This window comes from Carettochelys insculpta, chromosome 18 (genome assembly GCF_033958435.1).
Source record: "Carettochelys insculpta isolate YL-2023 chromosome 18, ASM3395843v1, whole genome shotgun sequence".
In the NCBI taxonomy this organism is placed as follows: Eukaryota; Metazoa; Chordata; order Testudines; family Carettochelyidae; genus Carettochelys; species Carettochelys insculpta.
The window spans coordinates 10,873,769-10,897,037 of record NC_134154.1 but is presented as its reverse complement, the minus strand read 5'-3'; the positions used below and the strand labels follow the sequence as shown (position 1 = coordinate 10,897,037).

General features: G+C 46.8%; 1 protein-coding gene across 8 annotated transcripts in view; it reads left to right on the top strand.

Moving 5' to 3' along the window:
- The first annotated feature begins 796 nt into the window (after positions 1 to 796).
- The window catches only part of YDJC (YdjC chitooligosaccharide deacetylase homolog), a 65,907-nt gene continuing 43,434 nt past the window's right edge, over positions 797 to 23,269 (top strand). For 6 of the 8 annotated variants that reach the window (XR_012648055.1, XM_075013084.1, XM_075013085.1 and 3 more), the window contains exons 1-2: positions 797 to 910; positions 3,792 to 3,970. Coding sequence is in view for 7 of the 8 variants with exons in the window: in XM_075013084.1 (XP_074869185.1) it covers positions 3,807 to 3,970 (164 nt within the window). In the remaining variant the exon portion in view is untranslated. Of the gene's footprint in view, positions 911 to 2,047; positions 2,224 to 3,630; positions 3,652 to 3,791; positions 3,971 to 23,269 lie in introns of those variants that run through there. The other 2 variants (XM_075013083.1, XM_075013082.1) reach the window with 2 other exon arrangements.

Below are 23,269 nucleotides of genomic sequence, written 5' to 3'. Positions count from 1 at the left end.
GGCAAATGCCACTCATTGAGGGGGTGGAAGTATTTTGCCAGCAAAAGAGAGGACAACAGCGGCAACCCTGCCTGGCTTTTAGTGACATGGCTGTGTGGACAACACAGCCCTGTTGCTGAAAGTCATGGGGCAAAGACAAAGCCTCTGGGTGGCTTGAACAGAAGTTGGGCCACTAAAGGCTATTCCCTCTCCTACCATGTCTCTCTATGCCTGGAGATCCACTCTGCTCCAAGCCCCACAGCTATGGGGGGACACGCACACCCTGCTTTGAAGGGTGCCCTGCAGAGCTCTGCCAGCAGCGCTGCATGTGTCCTGGAATGGGTGAAGCGGGGGGCTCGCATAATTGTTTACATTCCCAACTGATGCCCCTAGCCCACCCATGGCTAAGAAGAGGTGGGGCCCTGGGACAACACAGCCACAACCCTCCCCCCATATTTTAATGTAAACTCACCATTTAAGGCTTAAAATCTATTCATGCTTCTTGGGCCTCACCTTGCAGAATCGCACTGCCATTGGTTTCACAGCACCAGTGACAGGCCGCGTGTCTTCCCTTCCCTTCCCTTCCCTTCAAGTGACTTGTCTGACCACAATGGAGTTAGGGAGCCCTGGGGCAACCACCCCCTTTGCCCTTGGGTTAGCCCGTCCCTGGGCCGGGGGGGAGGAGCTGCCAGCCAGGCCCAGAGGCTCTGGGGCGCACGAAGCGCTGCCTGCCAGTCGCTCTAGCGCACAGGGCGCTGGGCTCCCCTGGGCGCCTTGGCAGCCGTGCCGCCGCCCTCTATCGCCGCTAGGGGGCGTCCACGCCGCAGTCCGGAGCCTGCCCGGGCCGCATGTGCAGCGCATCACTGTCAGGCGCCGGGCTCGGGAGCGTGTCGCGGCCGCTGCCAGGGCCCGTGCGGGCGCTTCACGATGGGTGAGTGCGGAGCCGAGCTGGCAGCCGCCGCGGGCCCCTCTTCCCGCCCAGGCTGCAGGGACTGGGCCGCGGCGCTCCCGGGGCGCGGGAAGGGGCTGGGAGCGCCTCGCTGCGGTCGCCTTGGCCAGACGCCGGCGGGGCTGGCGCCGAGGGCGCCGCAGCCTGTTGGGCTCTCGGGGCCCAGCGCTGGCTGCAAGTCCCGGGAGCGGCGCCTCCTGCGCTCCGCCGGCCTGGGGTTGTGCTGGCGGAGGAGCTGGTTCGCAGGGGGCTGGGGAGGCTGCTAGTGTGCGGGCGGGGGTGGGGTTAAATCAGAGACTGGCTGGAAATCAGCAGCCCCCCGGCTTCCCCCCAAGGCCTCGGGGGGTTCAGGTTGCAGGGGTCAGAAGCCCCCCTCCGCCGCGATGGCCTCCCAGCGCTGATTTTTCCAGGACTTTCCTGTGGCTCCTTCTCCTTCCCTCCGCGCCGCCCCTGCTTCTGGCTGATTGAGCCGAGCCAGGGCATTTCACAGAATCGCAGGACAGTAGAGCTGGAAAGGACCTTAGGGCCAGGGCAGGAGCAGGCACCGCCTGGATCAGTCATTCCCAAGGTGTGGGACGCGTACCACTGGCGGTACCCGAAAGGAGTTCAAGGGGTACGTGGCAGAAAATAAATGACTAAAGATCAGGAGAGAAGCACTGGGCGAGAGGGTATGTGGATAAGGCGCAAGGCCAGGAAGGGTTACTCAGATGTTTTAAGTTTGGGAAACCCTGGTCTGTATCATCCCTGGTAGACATTTATCCAACCTGATCTTAAATATCCCCAGTGGTGGAGATTCTACAACCACCCCTCACAATTTATTCCAGTACTTGAGCACCCCAACAGGAAATTTTTCCTAATGTCTGACCTAAACTTCCCTTGCTGCAATTTAAGCCCATTGCTGCTTGTCCTATCCTCAGAGGATGAGGAGAATATCTTTTCTCCCTCCTTCTTGTAACAACGTTTTAGGTACCGGAAAGCTGCTATCATGCTCCCTTTCAGCTTTCTCTTTCCAGACTAAACAAACCCAGTTCTTTGACTCTTCTCTCATAGGTCATATTTTAAAATCATTTTAATTTTCTTTTCTGGAGCTTCTCCAGTTTCTCCACATCTTTCCCAAAATGTGCTGCCCAGAGCTGGACTCAGTACTCCAGTTGAGGCCTAATCAGCAGAGAGTGAGCTGCAGAATTACTTCGTCTAATTATTTGCTGTCCCTCCACAAATGGGACCTGAAAGGCTCTGCAGTTAGGGAAGGAAAACAGAATTCCTGTGATGAAATATTATTGTTGCAGACAATGGTAAGTGCTTCAGCCAGGGGTGGTTTGCTGCTGTGCTTTTTTCTTATTTAAGAGCAAAGGCAGCCTGGCCCTTTGAATAAGCAGCTTGATTATAATGAAAACTCCATACAAATTAGAGAAGTAGGCTGTTGCTTCAGCTAGTTACTTTCTGCCCTGTTGATTTTGGGCAACTGCTTACAATTCTACTTCTTTTACCTTTCTTTGTAAGCAAACACTGGGAGGACAATATAGATAGCTCACTTCTCTGCTGCTTGATTCAGTGCTCCAGACTTCCTGCTTATTCTCAGCGCATGCCCGGCAGCCTCCTTACTACTGCTGGTGTAACTGTTCAGCAGCACTAGCACAGAGATGGTGAACCACTTCTCAGTGGAGGGAAGAAAGGAAGAACAAAAGAGGAAAAAAAAAAGAGGGTCTGATTGACTCCTAAGATATGCCTTGCTCTCAGAGCCCTTCTGGTGAAACAGAAAACCTCCACCTTCCTTGTCAAATGCTGAACAAACACCACATAGTCCACAGTTAAACAAGCCTAGATCTGTGTGACTGGAGAGTGCAAACACCGGTGTGAAGGAATCTTGCATACTTGTCATCAGAGCAAGCATGCAGGTGGGAAGGCAATGAAGACTCTAACCTCTTTCCCTTGTCCACTCTTTTACTTTAAAAATGCCATATGTGATCCCTTTTTGAAACCCCCCAGGATGCAGGAGGATGTAAGCTGCTTCTTTAGAATAGTAACAGAGAAAGAGTCTTGTTAGTCTATATACTATCAAAACAAAAAAAGCAGTCCAGTAGCACTTTAAAGACTAACAAAATAATTTATTAGGTGGTGAGCTTTCGTGGGACAGACCCACTTCTTCAGATCATAGCCATACCAGAACAGTGGCTATAGTCTGAAGAAGTGGGTCTGTCCCACGAAGGATCACCACCTAATAAATTATTGTTAGTTTTTAAAGTGCTATTGGACTGCTTCTTTGGAATAACTGCAGAATTCAGACAGCATATACAGAACCAAGAACCAGGATGGACCCTTCTTTCTGACTGGACTTTCATTGAGGTTTGGCTTTTGGAAGAAATCAGTCTTTTAACATACGCTAATGATTTAGTTTCTTTTAGGATCGTGTGTGCTCTGTTTTTTTTAATCACATAATGTAAACTCAATGTGATGGAATTCAGAAACCAGAGGGTTCTGACCCTCAACATACTGTCAGTCATTTTAGTTGTGTAAATCGGTGACCTTTTAAACCAGAAGAAAGTACTCTTAATCCAGCTGGCTAACATAGCATGACACTCCTTCCTTTCCATGAATAGAACAGTGAAGGAGGCTGTTCTTGGCATGAGGGAGGGGCAGAGGACTTTGTGTAAGAGCCACAATTACGGTAAAATGAAACTAGCAGGCTGTTATATTAGTCCTTACCATTGTAAACAACAAAGGTAGAGCATCAGAACTGGCAGGTGACAGGCTCAATTTTTGATTTGTTCTCTAGCTGAATCCTGCCTTTTCCGGTAGCTTTTTAATATTATGTGCTACCGTGTTCATTGCTTTGATCCTGTCTCCTTTGATTTCCTGTCAGGGCTGACCCCTAAGGATGTTTCAGTCCAGAGTGAAGTTAATTGTCACCGGAGATGACTTTGGCTACTGTCCAAGGAGGAACCAAGGAATTGTAGAGTGTTTCCTGGCTGGAGCAGTTTCCAATGTTTCCCTTCTGGTCAACGGCAGCGCGGCGTCAGATGCAGCACAACTGGCGAGAAGGTGAGATACTTTAGTCCCTTTCGCCTGCGGCCTTTCCAGGCGATAGGAACAGAGCTTAGCCTGTAACATTCAGTGAATCCAGAACTCTTATAGCTAAGTGGAAAAACTCCACTTTCCCAGACTTGTGCAAGGAAAGCTAGAGCTAGTACATAGAGAGAAGAGGGAGGCAAAGGAACATCATTTATTGGGCCAACTTCTGTTGGTGAAGAGAAGTTTTTTGAGGTTACACAGAACTCTTCTTTGGGTCTGGGAAAGATATGCAAAATGTAACAACTAAATATAAGGTGTAACGTATTATTTAGCATAAGGCATTAACACACATTGCAAGAATAACGGAGAGGTAGCAGTGTTAATTTTTAAAGTACTACATGACTGCTCTTTTGTTTTGTTAGAATATTGATTAACAAAAGGATTTATTAGGTGATGAGCTTTCCTGGGACATCCACTTCACCAGATCTGATGAAGTGGGTCTGTCACAGGAGAGCTCATCACCTAATAAATCCTTTTGTTAGTCTTTAAAGTGTTACATGACTGCTGTTTTGACATGTTGCAAGAGTCTATTTAATGTCAAGTGGGCAGTTAAGATCACAACAGTCATAGAACAAGGGAGGGTTGTAATAAGCCATAAATCCAGTCCATGGTTTTTAGTGTGTGACCCAATTTAGGTATGAATTTAAGCTCCCAGACTTGTCTTTTGAAGATGCTATGAACATGCATCAACTGACATCTCCATGTGTGTATATATGCACACACACACACACTCTCACACCCCCCCCCACCTCATGGAGCTGGAAGGGACCTCAGGAGGTCACTAAGTCTAGTCCCCTGCCCTTCTGGCAGGACCAAGTATTATCCCTCCCCCCCTCCCCCTTTTTTTTAATCTATTTGCCCTAGATCCCTAAATGGCCCCCCACAAGGATTGAGCTCACAATCCTAGGTTTAGCAGGCCCATGCTCAAACTACAGAGCTATCCCTCCCCCTTTATTTAAGTTGATATAATAAAAGACATTACTTCATCCACCTTGTCTCTAAAATCCTGGAAATGACACAGCTACAACATTATATAATTAACGTAGTTAACAAAATATAATCCACCCCAAAAGGAACTCTATGGGTACCTCTGCGCTGCAGTTTAACACCTTCAGCTGGCCCAGGTCAGCTGACTCGGGCTCCTGCTGAGGCTCCTGTTGAAATGGAGTGTTGATGTTTGGGCTTGGGCTAGACCAGCGGTCTCCAACCTTTTCCAGATTGGGACCTATTTTGGCAATTCAGGAAGACTTGGTGACCCAAGGGGGTGAGGGGTGGAGGTGAGCACTGCCGTAACTGGCTAATTATGCACCTGAGGCAAGAATAGAAAACTGTGCCCCCTCGTGTTTATATATGAATAGTTAATCCATAAAAAGGGAAAATACATTAATAAAATAATAACTGTTTATTTATTTATTATAGTTTATTATTTTATTATTATACTTAATCTGAGTTGCGGTAGGGGAAAGACTCACCCTCAACTGCTCCCCCGGCTCCTGGTTTAAACCCCACACTCATTGGCTGGAGGCCAGACACAAACAAAAAAATGAATACTGAGAAGTCAGCTGCATAGAAGAGAAAGTGGGGCAAAATTACTGCCAGACACTATTAAGTGGCTTTCTGGGGTCACTACAAATATGAAAGACATGGAAGCAGTCTTTGTCATGCGTAAGTGGGGGGGAGGGTCTCCAACTTTTTTTCCACTGGGGGCCACATGGCAATTTTTTAAATGTTCCAGGGGCTGAACACAAAATAGCTCCAAGTCACCACCACCCCACTCTGCTCCCCAAACTGCCTCCAGTCTTAGAACCCCCCCAGCCCTAAACCGCCCCCAGCGTTAGATTTCCCCCCCAGCCTTAGACACACCCCCTCCTCCCACAGCTTCTTCACCAGGGCTGCTAGGCTGGGTGGCTCCCTCTGCCCTCTTGCTCCCAGCAGGTAACAGTCTTTAAGACTAATTAACTCAAGTGTTAAGCTTTCATCACCTAGGCATAAGGTAATTGCTATCTCTATTGATCGATATCTGCCTGAGGCAGCAGTGCTAAGAAACTGCAAATTGCTTCTTTAACAGCCACATGCTTCTGGGAACTGCCCAGCCGGTGACCCTTAATAAATCTAATGGTGACCCATGCTTGAGTCCCAACTCATAGGTTGGGAGTCCCTGGGCTGGACCTTCTTCCCTCATGTTTACACTGCAGTTAAACAGTGTAGCAGCTGAACTCCCATCAGACTGAGTCATTGGATGTGGCTCAGTCACAGGTGATTTCAGCTGTGGTGTAGAGAGACCTTAATTGGTTCACAACGAGAAGTCCTGTGGCACCTTATAGACTAACAGATATTTTGGAGCATAAGCTTTCATGGGCAAGTCTCCTCTTCACTGGTGCTTTGCATATTTTTCCCCTCATGAGTGTGTTGTTGCTTTCATTGTTGCAGTCTGGGTTTGTTAAGGCTTGTCTGTGATGTTTTTTTTCAGACCCCCTGCCTTGTTTTCCCCGCAAAAACTCCCAGAAAGGGTTATAATTTGAGATTAGAGGGCTTTTTCCTCAAAATAATTACTCCAGCTCTAGAGCACTCTTTGCCAACACACACATGTGCGCGCGTGCCAGCCACCCTTCAAGGTCAAAAAGGAACGTGCATGAACAAAGCACAGCTATTATCTGCTCATGTGAAGGCTCCTTTTACGATGCTGTGGCTGTAAATGAGAATGCTTCATTTCACATTACTATGGCTGTGTGAATGCAAATTTCTGACATTATTTATTTAGATATTAGAACATTGAAATAAGTAACTTTGAAAAAACCTTTAGTATGGATGTAGCCTAAGACTTTTGGTTTCTAGAATGCTTCAAGGGATGCGATCAGTGAAAAGTCCACGCTTCAAAAAGGAAACAGATTCGCCAAACTGCTTGTACCTGAGATTATTAGAATTGAACAAATTTTAAGTGCCTCACGTATTTTTACCATGTGTGCTGTTTTACTTTTTTACATTTCACTCAGGTTTCACGCTCCGGCCCTCAGGTGCTAGTACAATTCTGCAAAGTTTGTGTTGCTCACGTATGCAATTCCACCCAACCCCATGTTTTTTGACATTCATGAAAGCAGTTTGCTCATGTTAGGTTTTGTAAACCCATCTATGAAGAGCCCACGTGCACTGGAAAAGAAGCTTGGTGTTTATAGCCATAGTCCTGATGACTCCAGGGGCTTTTTGAGAAATGTTGTCACACTTGGCTCTTTATCACATGACCTGGCATGTTAACCCAGCAAATCCTTTCATATAAAGTATTGTTTGTAACTTATTGAGAAGGTAAAACCCAGCTTACACTCGCGCTCCAGACTAGACTAGCACTTGGAAAGAGAAGTATTTCCTAAAACAGAGAGCAGCTGGTAAGATGGACCTGGAAATCACTGAGTGGGCTAAAAGGGACCTTTTTCAAAAGAGTGCTCTGCTGGGATTCTGAGATCTTGTGTCCCAGTTTCCAAAGCCAGCTGTTGTTCACCGGAGACAGCTTTACATTAACATCTTCATGCTAGTTCTCTGGGAGCATCCAAAGCCATCTTTGGAAGAGGGTTAGGTACCCTTGGAGGGTGGTGGCATGTGCTTTGCAGGATGTGTATACTACTACAATTTGAAAGATAATGCGAAATTCACTGAAGACAATTAGGGAAGTTGCTCATCCGGCAACCCTACAGTTGGTGGTCTTCTAGACACAGATCCAACATAACATAGGTGATACCAGTATAGTTTTCCCACCATCATAAGTCAACTTTGAGCCAGGGATGTCCTCTAAGGGCAAGATCGGAGTTCAGCCTAGCTGTCCCTTCAGTCCATGGCCTCTCTGCCTACAAGGGACCAATGATTAGTGGCAGATTTGTTAGAAATGACATGCCACTTTTGACAGGAGAGTAGACCAGGCAGAAGGAGGTACAAGGGGAAAATGTAACCTAGAGGCCTGCTTATTAGTAAATTAAAAAAAAAGTCAAGTGTAAAACAGTGAGGTTAAGTGAACAGATTCCCAAGATACAGACATATCATGCAGAGCTTTCAACTCTGGTGCATCTGGTATTACAGCCTTTCGAACCCTACTTACTGTCAGATTTTTAAATATAGACTCCACCTGGCCTAGTTTTTGGTTACACACGCTTCTGTAGGCCATGTGACCGCAGTTTAAAAAGGCAGGAATCCAGGTCATAGCATTTATAGTGTCAGCTAACTACATGTTCTAGAGCAGGTTGGGAGGGATATTAGACAGTACAAATTACAGCCCTCTATTCCCCTGTCATATTTTATCTGAGCAAACAAGGATTGTTTTGGATTCTAAATGTGTGAAATTGATTGAAATCATTTCAGGAAAAGCAAGCTGTGTGGTCTTGGAAACATTTTAAAACTGAATAACTGTAGCCCAGAACCTGCGAACACTTAGTATGTGAGTACCTTTAAGCAGCCTTAGTGATCCCTTTTAATTCAATGTTAGTCATACGCACAGATGTTTGTAGGATCTTATTGTTCCTGAAGCTCCAAAGCAGAGCACCCAGAAGAAAGGCAAATTCAGTTAGAGTTTGTGCATGTTGCCACCATAAATCTGATTGTGCAAACAAACCCTTTTTTCTCTCTCTCTCTCTCGAGATACCAGCCACTTTGCTGCAAAAGCACAAGCCAGCATTCTGTCAGAAATCTATTTTTAAACAGCTCCAAGGTGTGAAAGTTTTAAAGCCTTTAGTGAATCCTGTGCCAAAATATTGTCATCCCGTGATGCCAGGAGCAGAAAAACGGGGGACAGAATCCCTACTGTTTGGGTGACTCTGTGTAAGTCAAGATGCTCTCATGTTTGGAGATTTGGAAGTTTAATTTTACCATGAATTTTGAGTGCTCAGTGACTTTTCCAAGAAAACAACAACATTCTTTCCTATCCCTCCTATCCCAGCCCACAAAGTAATGGCAAACATTTGCAACCTGAATATCAGAGTGAAGCTTTCAGCCTGAGAATGGATAATTGTGCGAGGAGCATATACCTTTTGAACCTAGTTATGGGTGTTGAGAAGAGAAACCTTGAAGTAGTTAGCCTCTACTCTATCATAGGCAGGCAAAGCTTGATTAAGTGAGCATAAACAAAAGTGGCTCTTCTCTCTGTCAGGATGTGTCTACACTAGACGGTTTTGTCGACAAAATCCAGGCAGCGTCCAGATTTCCAAGGCGTTCTGTTGATGGTGAATTGACAGAATGCAGCGCTTTTGTCAGCAGTCTTATCCCACAAGGCATAATGCCTCTTTCAACAGAGCTCTGTCGACGGAGAGCTGGTCTGGATGTCCTCTGTCAACAGACAGGGCTTCCGGGACGCCAGGCAATCCTGTATGCTGTGTTTCCAGTTGTCCATTTTGACGAGAGAGTGGCTGGGCAGTCTGTCGACAGAGCAGATCGCTCTTGTGATCCACTTGGTAGTTTGGCCACGATCTGTCGACAGATATGGACAAATATCTGTAATCTAGACATAGCCTCAGATAGCACCATCCAGAGTGGCCTCACTTCTTAGGCAGCCCATCCTGCATTGAAGTGGTAGGAATAAAAGGCCTTTGGATGCTAATTAGTTTCTTTTTGTTTCACCCTGGGTTTGTGTAAATGAATTTATGTAGGTTCCAGCACCCAGCCTGCATCAGAATTGAATCTGGGACTTCTGGAGCTTAGTTCATGAGCCCCCACTGCTGGGGTCTCACTCTACCCTGCTGTAGACAAAGTGTCTGCATGGAGCCTGCTGCCATGCAACAAGAGGTCCCTCACACGCTCTGATCTGTCCACAAGAGTAGATCGGAGTGCAATATGGAACTGTTAGTGAGTGTCAGTGGGGTCCATGTGAAACTCAGAGTGCAGCACACTAGTGTGGCATGGATTCACATCCCAGCTGGCCATGAACTAAGTGTTCACACCAGCCCTATGGGAGTGTAATGTGTGGCATTTCACCATTACTTTGCGAGGCCTTCTTTGGGCCTCTGGATGTTGTCTTCTGCTGTGGTTGGGCGACTCAGCAGAAGTAACAACAGAAATTAGCAAGGCATGTCAGCTGTATAGTAAAATAAGTGACTATAGAGCATGGCACACACCAGCAACAGTCACAAATAAAAATACCAACTCCCCCACACCCAACTTGCAACCTCCAGAGGTAGATCTTTGCTTTCCCACAGATAGTGCCCCCTGTCTGGCTGTTTCCAGCCACTCATATAATCCCTGAGCCCCCAGGCAAGGAATACCAGAATTCTTGTGTATACTCCATGGCTTTCTGCCCCAGGCACTCCGTAGTGAGGTGTTGCTCCAGAGTGCCTGTGGATCTGCAGTCACCCCTTAATGTTGTAAGGAACAGTGAGCATGGGTGAAACCCCACTGCAGAGAAGCAGATGCTGTCTGTGGCAGTGGTGGGCAATTTACAGGCTGCAGGCTGCGTGCATTTCCACCCGCAGCCCCTGGGCTGACCTACTTCCTTACCTGTTTCCTCTCTGATTTGGGCACTGCAGCCCCTCACTTCCTACACCTCCCCTTCCCTCCCAGTACTTTCAGAGGAAGCACAACTTGCTTGATTTGTTCTGTCTCCTCTCCTTCCCTCCCTCTCTCCCTCCCAGAGCAGGAACGCCGCAAACAGCTGATTCACGGTGTTCTAATTCTGGGAGGGTTGGGGTGAATAGGGGACAGACTGTAACTCAGGCAATTTGCACACTTTGGAAGTGCTGGGAGGAAGAGGGCCTGTAGGTAGTGACGGGCTCCAGTGCCCGGATGCATGAGAGGTGTGTGGGGAGGGGGCAAATGGGGGAGCAAGTGACCACAGGTGAAAACCCAGTGGGCTGACCGATGCTGTAGCCCACTGCAATGGAGGGTCACTCACGTGGCCCACCTGGTATTTGTAGCTGGCCATTCCTGGTCCATGGAATCTCAGGGAAACTGCTCACAAGTGGCCCTTCTTTAGTCATCAGTAATTCTAAGTATGGAAGTATTTAGACAGAGTCTGTCCCAGGCAATCCAAAGAGGGAGCAGGCGGTTTGTGTGTTTTCCCAAGCATGTGCAGCCTTTGTAGGCCAAACAGCCAGCAGCACATAATGATTCCTGTGTACAAGGCAGGTCTGCCCTGAGTAATGCTGACTTGCAATGCCTTAGCAGTCAGAAATTGTGCAGTTTTAAGATGGACAACGTGCCAAATGTCAGGTTATCCCAACTTCGCTCTCAGTAATCTCCATCAGAGGGTCCAATGCCAGAAAGGACTATTATCATCTAGTCCAGGGGAGGGCAATCATTTTTGATGCCAGGGGACGGGGGGGTGTCACATCAAGATTTTAGTAAGTGGTCAAGGGCAGTACTCTTCCATGATATTAATGGAGGAGATTCAGAGTCTGGGATCGAAGTTGGAAGCCTGGGGTTGGGGACTGGGGTGCAGGAGGGGTGTGGGATTGGGCGGGAGTATGGGTGAAGGCGGTGGGTTGTGACTGGATGCCGGAATTGGGTGCAGGGTCCAAGTGGGAGTGTGGGTGCAGTAGTGGATTCTGACCTGGAGGAGGGAAGTAGGAGGGTATGTGAGGTTTGGGAGGAGGTTGTGACATGGAGCAGGGAGGTAGGAGGTGGTGCAGGGGTATGGGCTGTGACCTGAGCAGGAGATTGGGGTTCGGGGTCTCACTGCAGGAGAGGATTCTGACCTGAAGGGAGGTGTGCAGGAGGGGAAGCAAGGTCTGGGAGGGGAATGTGACTGTGTGCAGGGGAGGAGGGGAGTGTGCAAAGGGTTTGGTTTGTGACCTGGGGTAAGGAGTTGGGATACAGGAGGGGGTGTGGTGCCAGGTGCAGGCTCTGGCTGGAAGGTACGTACCTTCGGCTGCTCCCAGACAGCAGCCCAGTGGGATCCTCAGGCAGGCTGTCTGGCAGCATTCCCCCTTCCCCCCCACACTGCTCGCAGTGGGTGGCTACGGGTGCCACATGCTCTCTGCACACTGCAAGGCCTTTGAGGGGGCAGTGGGAGCTGTGAGATTGTGCTGGGGGCAGGGGCAGCACATGAAACATCCCCCAGGCATCCTGCATGCAGAGAGCACGTGGCCCTGGCAGCTAGCCACTTTGAGTGACATGCAGGTCAGGGCAGCCAGAGAGCCAAACCAAGGCTTCTGCTGGGCCATGGGATAATTGCAGTCCAGATCTGACAGCTCGGTGGGTTGGATCTGGCCCATGGGTTGTATTTTGCCTGCCCTGATCTTGTTTAAACTCCCATCTAACACAGGCCGTGGAACTTCCCCCAAAATAATTTGCAGAGCAGGTTGTTTAGAAAAACATCCGATTTGGTTTTGAAATAATCTTGCTATTCCTACACAAGATTCCTCTGTTTATGCATCCAAGTGCATTGTTGCATCAGGAGCTCGTGTTCAGCTGATTATCTACTCAGTCCCCAAATCTTTTTCATTGCCTCTACTTCGCAGGATAGAGTCCCCCATGTGTGGGGAAGACCTACATTTTTCATTCCTGGATGTATGCACTTACCTGAAACTGTATTTAAACACACATTGGTAGCTTGTGCTCAACTTATCAGTCAATCCCGTCCTCTTGATTATTTGTCCCTTCCCCAATTTTTGTGTCATCTACAAACTTTCAGTGCTGATTTTACATTTTCTTCAAAATCCTTAATAAATATGTTAACTAGCATAGGGCCAAGAGCCATGATTCTTGAGAGGATCCACTAGAAATGCATTTGTTTGATGATTCCCTGTTTACAATTGTATTTTGAGACCTGTCAATTAGCCAGCTTTTAATATATTTAATGTGTGCCATGTTCAAGTTACATCTTTCTAGTTTTTTTTTTTTTAATATTGTCACATGGTATCCGGTCAAATGCTTTACATTAGTCTAGTACATCAACATTACCTTTCTCAACAAAACTTGTAAGCTAAGTTGCAAAAAATCAAGTTAGACAGGATCTCTTTTCTAGGAACTCATGTTGATTGCAATTATATTACTCTCCTTTAATTATTATTAATTGAATCCCATTATCTTTCATGGGATTGATATCGGACTGACAGGTCTATAATTACGCAGGCCGTCCCATTTGCTCGTTTCAAATATTGCACAATGTTTGCTTTCCTTCAGTTTTCTGGAGCTTCTCTGTGTTCCAAGACTGACTGCAAATGAATACTGTACAGTCCAGTAGGCTCATCAGCCAGCTCTGTGAAACTCTTGAATGCAAGTTTATTTCATTACAAATGTCTGACTTTAATAGCTGCTCTTCAGCATCTTTTGAGATCCTAATAGAACAGAAAGGCTGTGCCTACATTTGCATTCCTCCTTCAAATGAGACGTGCAGTGAGGGAAATGCAGATGAGGTGCAGATTTATATATCTGGCACCTTGTTTGCATATTCTTTTGAAAGTAAACTCCATCTTTGAAATAACCCTTCTATTTTTTATGGGTTCACATAAGTGTGTGTTTGAAGATGAGGTTTACTTTCAAAAGAACTGCATTGACACCGCTTTTCTTTATTTGAAAGAAGCCCTTTTGAAAGAATATGCAAATGAGGTGCCAGATATGTAAATATTGACCATTTGGATTTTTGATTTCCCTCATTTGCATGCCTCTTTTGAAAGAGGACTGCAAGTGTAGACACAGCCTGTGTCTACACGAGCCCCTTCCTTTCGGAAGGGGCATGTTAACAAGGGGGTTCGAAAGATGCTAATGAGGCACTGCCATGAATATGCAGCACCTCATTAGCATAATGGCGGCCGCAGCAATTCGAAAGCCATGCTGCATATTCATGGAAGGGCCTCATTAGCATCTTTTGAACCTGCTCATTAACATGCCCCTTCCAAAAGGAAGGAGCCAGCCAGAGCATTAGCATGGGATATGACTACATCATCTGATTTTTCTCCACATACAGAGCTAACATTTAGTGAATACTTCTGCTTTTCAGCAATCACTGCTGATAATTCTTTGATTCCCATCTAGCAGTTGATCAGTACCATTATTCTTTTTTGTCATATATTTGAAATACTCCTTATTGTCCTTAACTCCTTTCCTTCCCTTATCAATTTTCTGAAATTCCTAGCTTCTGTTTTATATTCATTATTGTAAACTTCCCCATTCTTCCATTTGTTGCACATTATTTTTATAGCTGCCTTCACACCTCCTTTACATCAGGCTGTTTTTTTAACCAGTGCGGTCTTCTTCCTCACTTGGGGGATTGTGGCTTTCAGGGCATCTAGTAAAGTGTTCTTAAACAAGTCCAAGTTTTCATTCACATATTTCTGATTAGTTTCCCTCCCAGCCTGGAGGAGGTTTGCATATGGGAAGTCCCCTTGCAGTGTGGGAAGTCCCTTGGCATATGTGGAGTTTTATGCCTATGTTGGGGTTGTGTTCAGGTTTTGTGTCTCAACACTTAGCTTGCCAATTTTCCCTACTGCTCTTTTTTGATCCATGGCTCAGAAGATACTAGCGTACAACCATGTTCACAGGTTTTAAAAAGATGAATAAATATTGCCTCAGAGAAATAAGATGCTTGTCTACTAGTCTGAAGAGGAGTATACAACCTGAATGTCTCTGGGAATCAACACACTCAAAGTTTGAAACATTTTTTTACTTGTCAAGCACCACCCCCTCTCCCCCAAATCAGGCCTTGCTCTGAATATTAAGTCCTAGTCTAATGTAGCACCTACCATCATTCCCAGCTGGAGGCCCCTCCACAGTCATGGCAGGATATGGGATGTTATTGCAAAGTTGTATAGAAAAGCACAATGAAGCCTGGCCGCAGACATTCACCCAGTGGGTCAACAAAACTTGGTTGCCTGATGTAGATGAGATTTCCACAGAAGGTTAGCTTAATTCACATTGGAAAGCTTGGGGATGTTTTAGATATGTCACTGAACACCAGACTTGCCCATTGGAAATGGACTTTAGTGTCGGTTTCGCCGTATTAATCTCCCACTGTGACATAAAAATATCGTAAGGAACTGAAATATAGTCAAGGGGAATTCCCTACCCTGTCTGCTGGTTCATTGGACCAGCTGTTTGCTGCAGCAGGTTTGTGTAGCTGGTAGGTTGCTGCTAGCATCAGAGCAGGAGTTGGTGCTCAGCACAAGGCCTTGATACTGCAGGATTTGGAAAACCACAGTAATGTCTCCTATCTCTGAGCTAGTTGTGAGACACTCGTAAAACAATTTATCAATAACCTTTAATTACAACTCTGTTGATGTCAGCAGCATTACATTGGAGTGGAAACTCAGACTTGCTATTTTTAGGTTATTTTATTGCTGGACATAGATTGATTCCAACCTCTTATCCTTACTGGAGACCATCTTTTAAATATTTTCCACAGTATTTTCTTCATTCCTCTGTCAGTTCAGTTGTGATTGAACATCCATGTCCCTTATCCATTAGATGCTCATTAAACCAAAACATTAAATTAAAATTAAAAAATTAAACAGGGATGAATGGAAGTGGGTAAGTCTTCTATTGTCTCATTTGCTTTTGTAGCTCAGACGGTAGTTGCACAAACTCTAATGACCTCACCGCATCTGAGTACGTTTAGAATTTAGAATTCTAATCAAACCACATTTAATTGCCCTGTGTGTTTTCACTTCCTTTCCCATCAATGCTAACTGCAAAACACGCCTGTAAACAGTAACATCACTCTGACGCTGCTGTGTGACATTTCCCTAATCTGGAGGTATTTTGGCTGCTTCCTGCATGATGTTCTCTGACTGCTAACCACATTGCTGTCACTTCCTCAGTGAGGTGTGATGACTCAACCACTGAATGAATGAGGGCAGTGCAGTATAAGGTCATGTCTGCCTCTGCTCAGCCTCTGTAGCACCCTTCTGCACTGGCAGCAATACTGTGAGAAGCCCTTGTCTTTAGTGTGTCCTGGAAGCTCCCTGCCTGTGTTTGGGTCATTGGTGATACAGTCCTCTGGCCAAGTCATAAAGTTCAGTCCCCTTCTGGGGTAGCACAAAGTCCAATGGAAACTCCAAGGGAAATGTCCAACTAATAATCCTTCCACCTTCTCAGGCTCCATTGCAGTGTTTGTATGGGCCTTTCCTCAGCCTCTTTCACAGCAGCCTAGCCTCCTCCCACAGAGTTCTCCCAGTGTTCCTTCTTTTCTTGGCAGGGTTTTCCTCATTGCATCCCTGGCTTGGTCCCCATGACATCTCCCTGCCCTGGTCAGCCCTCCCTCAGGGGTTCCCCACACAAGCTTCACTACTCCCTGGGACCCTTCTACTTGACTTTGTCCCTGGTTAGGCCCTGGCTCAGAGCATGTGCCCTCACAGGTGCCAGACCATGCTCTTTAATCCACCTTCCCCGCTCTGAACGCCTAGCTCTCTCTAAGTCGCAGTTCAGGTTCCCTGCATCTGGAATCGTTAAACTGCCGTATCACTATCAGTTGGGAGCTAGCTAGTATGTGACAGAAAGAGCTGAGCTTGGTTTGCCTTGAAGGCCAGCCAGTGATATTACCTGAAGTAGGGCTTGCTGCTAAAGGGTTATAAAGTCATAGAATCCTAGGGATGGACGGGATCTCAGGGGTCATAGGGTCCAGCCCTCTTCCCAAAGCAGGATCAATCCCAACTAAACCATCCCAGACAGGGGACTTTGTCAAGCCGAGGCTTAAAAACCTCTAGGGATGAAGATTCTTCCACCTCTCTAGGTAACGCATTCTAGTGCTTCACCACCCTACTGGGGAAATAGTTTTTCCTAATATTCAGCCTACACCTTCTGCTCTGTAAATTGAGACCATTCCTCCTTGTTCTGCCATCCATCACTACTGAGAACAGCCTCTCTCCATCCTCTTTAGAGTCCCCCTTCAGGAAGCTGAAGGCTGCTATCAGATGGACCCTCATTCTTCTCTTCTGCAAACTAAATAAGCCCAAATCCCTCAGTCTCTCCTCATAGGTCACGTACTCCAGCCCCCTAATCATTTTCATTGCCCTCCGCTGGATCCGCTCCTATGCATCCACATCCTTCCTATGCTGGGGGGCTAGAAGTGGAAGCTGAATAGATGTAAATAATAACTTCTATAGATCTGCTGGAAATGCTCCTCCTAATACACCCCAATATGGTGTTAGCTTTCTTAGCTACAAAGGCACACTGTTGACTGTTATGGGGCTATCAGTTCAGCAAATCCTCCTACTGAAGGAACAGCTTGTACCTGTCAGGTAATTGGCATGAGAGTAGAGTGCTTTTACTGGTACAGCTTGTACCAAACTCCCCACTCCACCCCATCTCTATGTGGGAAAAGGGCTTTTTTTCCCAGGATAAACTCTGTATCCCAAAACGCTTTTTCAGGTATAAAAGTGTCATAACAAAACTACACCTCTAACCAATGTTACTATACGAACAAAAGTTTCTCATGTAGATCAGACTTAAGAAGCCCGGTCTCTGGATAAGAGGCTTTGTAATCCAAAATAATGGGAAGAAAAACCAGATTAAGATGCACAACAATTAGGTGTATCCTTTGACCAGATATTTAAGTTTGCTGGAGAGTGCCAGTGATGAACTCTTATGCAACAACCTTATTTGTGTAGGTATGGGTTTGTATTTACCCAGCAGAAATTCAGTAGTAGTCCGCTGGTGTAAGATTTTTTTAAGCCTTGCACAGGCCCTTGTTGCTTTCCCTGGTGTCGGGCACTGTGGTGTTTACGAATACGCCATCTGCATGCAGGTGTTTCTATCTTCGTCATGTCACCACTTGTAATAAAAGCTGACAAGCCTAACCAGCTGGTTATTTCCAAGATAGGGCTACAAACCAGATGCCAACAGAGAGTCAGTTTACTTATGAAGGAAGAGAATAGAATTCAGCCGCCAGCACTGTTTGATGACATGCAGCTTGAAGGGAGAGCTCTCTGTAAGGACCGAGCAATATTCCTGCCAGATTTCCAGCTAGGAGTCCAAAACAACTGAAGAGAATGGTCTCAAAGAATGAATCCCAGGTTCTGCACCAAACCCACCATATGCTTGGTCAGGACATGGAGCCAGGAGCAGAGACATGTCCAGAGAGCAGATGGATGTGCTGACAGCAAGTTTAATGCAGTTATGCACGAAGCATGCAGTCACCAGAGACACTCGATTATATTCTGAACTCAGCATTTGCTGTCATTGCAGATAGGTCAGTTGGTTCAGCCGGCACGTTGGCTTAAAGTGCTGCACTGAGAAACTACAGAGTCTTGGAAAGGGAAACTAGTCCAGTGATTCGTTTACCTGTTTTATTCCCCTCTTTGTTTGCCTTTACCACTTGCCTCTCCTGCCTCTGAGTGGGATGTGTTTTGAGCACACAGCCTGTGGGCTGGCTTTGACAGGTACCCTTCACTCAGGGGAAGTAGCTGGACACTGTCCTGTTATTGAGTGCTGGCAATATGCTTGGTGCAGTGCAGAACACCAAACAAACTAGAATTCTGCCCCAAAGATCAGCCTGCCAATGCGGGGCTGAAAGGGGCAGTTGCACCGGGTACCACTGTTCCAAAGAGGTCTGCAGCTCTGGCCATGGGTCCTTTTAAAATATCACAGCAGTGCTGCTCTGCCATGTATGTGTCTCTGGGGTGGGGGTGCCCTATGCCCTGCTCCTTCAGGAGCTGAGCCCCCTTCCCACCTTGCTCTGGGGCCCACAGTGGCCATCAGCCCCCCTGCCGAGGGAGCTTACAATCAGACAACTAAACCCTGTTTCCTATGGCTAGCCCCTTTGGCTGTTGTCATGAGGTGTGCGCCCCATTTACAGAAAGGTGGTTTCTTTGGTTTATCACAGTTTTAGTTAAAACCTGATGCTGCACAGCTGCTGCCTCTCCTACATTGCTCAGATTACCAGGACATTCTTGTAAACATACATTTGTAGGACTGTGTGAACTGATCGTACAATTGTGGTTGTTGCTAACACACTGAGTAAAACTGATTCAGAGACCAGGTGAATCCCACCAGCTTACATTAGGGGCTTTCTTCAACACGCTTATTGGTTTGCATGCCAGGCCGTTGACAGCAACCATGCTTGTGACCAATCAGTGATTTCATTGGATACAAATCTTCTGCTTTACAAACGAAGTTGGTTTAATTAGTCTGGGTTTGAATTCTGATTTTTTTTAAAAACGCTTTGCATTAGTGGCCAGGAATGACTGTTGGTGGCCATTCTGGAAGTGCCAGAAAGGAAAGGGGGTCGTGGATAGTACACACATGCATAGGGCATCAGACTGCAAGTTGGGAGAGCTGCATTTCATTTGGTCACTGAGCTGCTGTGTAACCTCGGACAGTTACTGTCTTCGTGTGTCAGTGCAGTAAGAGCTGTGCAAGAGAAAGGTAGGTCTGAGACAGTTCTCTGTCCCAGGATGGAAAGGCTCTTCTAAAGAGGGGTAAGGATTGTTCCTCCATTTTCCTAATGGACCTGAGTCTTGGGGATCCTCCCCACCATGTCTCAGCTTTCAACACCCTTTTCAGTTGTTATAGCTCATCAGTAGCGAGAGGTTCCTTTTCAGTGCTGAGAGGCATTGCAGCCCTTAGAAGTCATGTCCATTGGAGTCCATGGGGAGAGCTCCTGCTGACTTCACTGGCCATTAGGTCAGGTTCTGGTGGTGGTCCCTCCATCTGCCTGTACCCCACAGACCTGGATAAAGTGCGCTTGGGATTAGGAACAGAACCTAACAGAACAGGGAGATCTGAACCTGGTGTCCCTTGTGGCAGTGCAGATCACTGCCAAAATATTGTTTGCATGCATTGTCATGCGGGCTAGTTACTGTGGGAGAGCTTCTGTCCCCAGCGTTGGGATAGGCGGGACCACCACTCAATGCAGAGCAGCTGCTGCTGAACACGGGCAGGGACACTGCGTTGAATGGCTTATGGCAGTGGTTTTCAAACTCCACTGCATGGTGATCCGCTTCTGACAACAAAAATTACTACATGATCTCTGGAGGGGGGCTGAAGTGTGAGCCCATTCAAGTCCTGCTTCCCTGGGTGGGTAGCATGTAACCTGAGCCGTGGATCTTGGGTTTCAGACTTGCTGGGGCCCAGGGCCAGCACCAGACTTGGTAACCCCATTACAATGGGATTTCAAACCACTTTGGCGTTCCGACCCACAGTTGAAGAACCCCTGGCTTATGGTGTCCCAAAGAAAACATACACATGCGTAGGTACAGAAGATGATGTTCTCAGTACCCCTCAGAGGACATCAGAGATCGACAAGAGCAAAGGGTCAGTCCTTTGGCCAAGGCAGGCTATGGCTCCTCAGTAGAAGACATATCAGCTATTCGACTGATCTTCACCAAAGTTTTGGAACATGCCCTGAAGTCATCACAAAGCCCCCCACTTTTACAAACATGCTCTCTTGGCCATCTCACTTCAGCCCACCTGCTGAGGGGAAGGCAAGCCGGGAGACAGCTCAGGCTGTGTCTTCACTAGCCCGGAACATTGACCTGCTCAGGGTTGATCTGTGGGTTCGATTTCGCGTGTCTGGGAGGGACGGAAGAGTTTCTCTCAGAAGGACAGCCAGGTAGGCTGACTGCAGATATGTCAATTGAATTGCATATCTGAAGTTGACTTACTTTCTCTAGTGTAGACAGACTCAGTTGGGAGCTGTGCTTACGTCCACTGCATTCCCTATGCATCTACAGCCTCTAGACAATTCAGGCTTTCATATCCCTCCCGCATAGCTAGAAAGCTCCTGCCTGGCAAGCCATTCAGAACGTCCATTGCAAGTGTCCCAGCCCCGTTGAGTGTCCTGTCACTGGCAAAGATCAAACCCCATAGCCATATCTACACCAGGGAACAGTAGTGTAATGATCCCAGGTGCATTCAGTTATATTGGTGTTAACTACGGTGGGTCCCTTGTGTGGAAGGGTCTGTGTCTTCAGCAGCTGTTCTTGGAACAGTATCAGGTGAATGGGCTCATGGTATGTGGCTGGAAACAGCTTGCAGAGCGAGGGCCCTGTCCTCACCAGAGCACCCAGTGTAGCCAACACCAGAACAGCTGCTTCTAGTGGCCTAAAAGCAGAGGGTGTGGAAGATGAACACTGGGGGAAACTCAGGAGTGGGGCTGGCTAGCATGTGGAGTTTTGAAATTTGGCACTCTCTTTGGCCAGCTTTGCTGTGGAATCCATCATGGCCAAGGATTCCCTCTGCCCTTTGCAACAGCTGTGTATTAAGGTCACATGAAAGATTGGATTTAAATTGTTACAAGCCCAACAGTTTTGAGTTACACAGGCACAACAGCGAAGACCCTAACAGTGGCCACTCGGGTCGTTTCTACACAGGCCACCTCATTCGGAAGTGGCATGCTAATACAGGGAGCGAAAGATGCTAATGAGGCATGGATGCAAATTCCCTGCACCTCATTAGCATAACGTCATGTGATTTGGAGTTCGGAAGACTGTTCTTCCGGACTCCAAAACACCGTGTAGAAGCGCGGCCACCGGGTGGAAGGGGGGGGTAGCTTCTGGACGGAAGTCCTCCTCCAGGAGTCCCCTTTTTCCCAAAAATTTTCAGGAAGAAGGGGCCTCCAGAAGAGGGACTTCCTTCTGGAAGCCCCCCCCGGTGGCCGCACTTCTGCACGGCATTTTGGAGTCTGGAAGAACAGTCTTCTGAACTCCAAATCACGTGACATTATGCTAATGAGGCATGGGGAATTTGCATCCACCCCTCATTAGCATCTTTCGCTCCCTGTATTAGCATGCCAGTGGCCTGTGTAGAAACGGCCAGGGTGTATCCACACAGCAGTGTTCTTTCGGAATAAGCTATTCCGGAAGAGATTTTTCTGGAATAACTTATTTCAAAATAGCGCGTCTATACACAAAATGCATTTGAAATAGCGCTCAGCTATTTCAAAATAGAGTGTTCACACTGAATCGCATTTAAGCCCCCTGGAACCGGAGCTGGAGGCCCTCCATTTTGAAATGCAGCCCTTATTCCAAAACAGGTGCTGTTCGTTGTAGAATGCAGTTTATAGAAGTAGAAATAAGCGGTCCTCTGTTTTGAGGTTATTTCAAAATAGTGGTTTTGCTGTGTAGATGCTCACTATGTTATTCCGCAATAGTGGCTGTTATTCCATAATAGCTTTGCTGTGTAGACACACCCTCAGAGATGGGTATTTGAGACAGTTGGTTATGCTCTGAGCTAACACAGCAGCCTACAGAGAAGCACTGTATGTACTATTTCTTGATCCCCCCACCTCTTCCTGGGTCGATAGAAGACCTGAGAGTATCTCTGGGAGAAGTTTCAAAGCAGCATTTCAACGAACACAGAAGCAACAGAGGAATTAGCAACATATGTAAGCACTTGTGGTTCCTGTATTCATTGTCAGGAAAACCATAATAAATACCGAGCAAGGAAATGTAATTGCTATGCAAAGCATTTCAGTAAATTACATTTTAAGAGAGATGCTGGCTTTTGTTAATTTTTAATCTGCAGTTGCTATTAAGTCAGACCCTTGCTGTTATTTAAGTATAGGGTTTGCATTTATCCTCTGCTAGCTCTCTGCTGCTACCATCCTTTTCTAATAGAGAGAGGTGCTAATTTGTACAACACCATCCCTGTTGTTCAGTCAGCAATTGGCCTTGTACATAAACAGAAGTCCTGCGCGCTGTCTGTGAGCACAAATCCAGTCTGTTTAACCCCAGAGGTTAAGGGACTGCCCTTAAACAACTCATTTCCTTACCATACATTTATAGCTTGTACTGTTACCATAAATATCTATGGCTATGACTACGCTAGCCCCAAACTTTGAAATGGCCATTTCGAAGTTGACTAATGAAGCGCTGAAATACATATTCAGCGCCTCATTAGCATGCGGGCGGCCACGGCACTTCGAAATTGACGCAGCTCGCCGCCACTCAGCTCGTTCAGACGGGGCTCCTTTTTGAAAGGACCCTGCCTATTTCGAAGTCCCCTTATTCCCATCTGCTCATGGGAATAAGGGGACTTCGAAGTAGCCAGGGTCCTTTTGAAAAGGAGCCCCATCTGGACGAGCTGCGTGGCGGCGAGCTGCGTCAATTTCAAAGTGCCACGGCTGCCTGCATGCTAATGAGGCACTGAATATGTATTTCAGCGCTTCATTAGTCAACTTCGAAATGGCCATTTGCATGGCCATTTTGAAGTTTGGTGCTAGTGTAGACACGGCCTATATGTCTTATGTAATGTTTAAAACTGGATTTTATCAAAGGATAACTTAAAAATAAGCTGTTAGGCAAACCTGGAGTATCCCACAAATAATATCTTTTCAATGTGATGAACAGCATCTCTAGATGCATTGTCTAGGAAAATACTTATAAACCATTGTCAGAAGCAGGTGATAGGGCTCAATTCACCTGA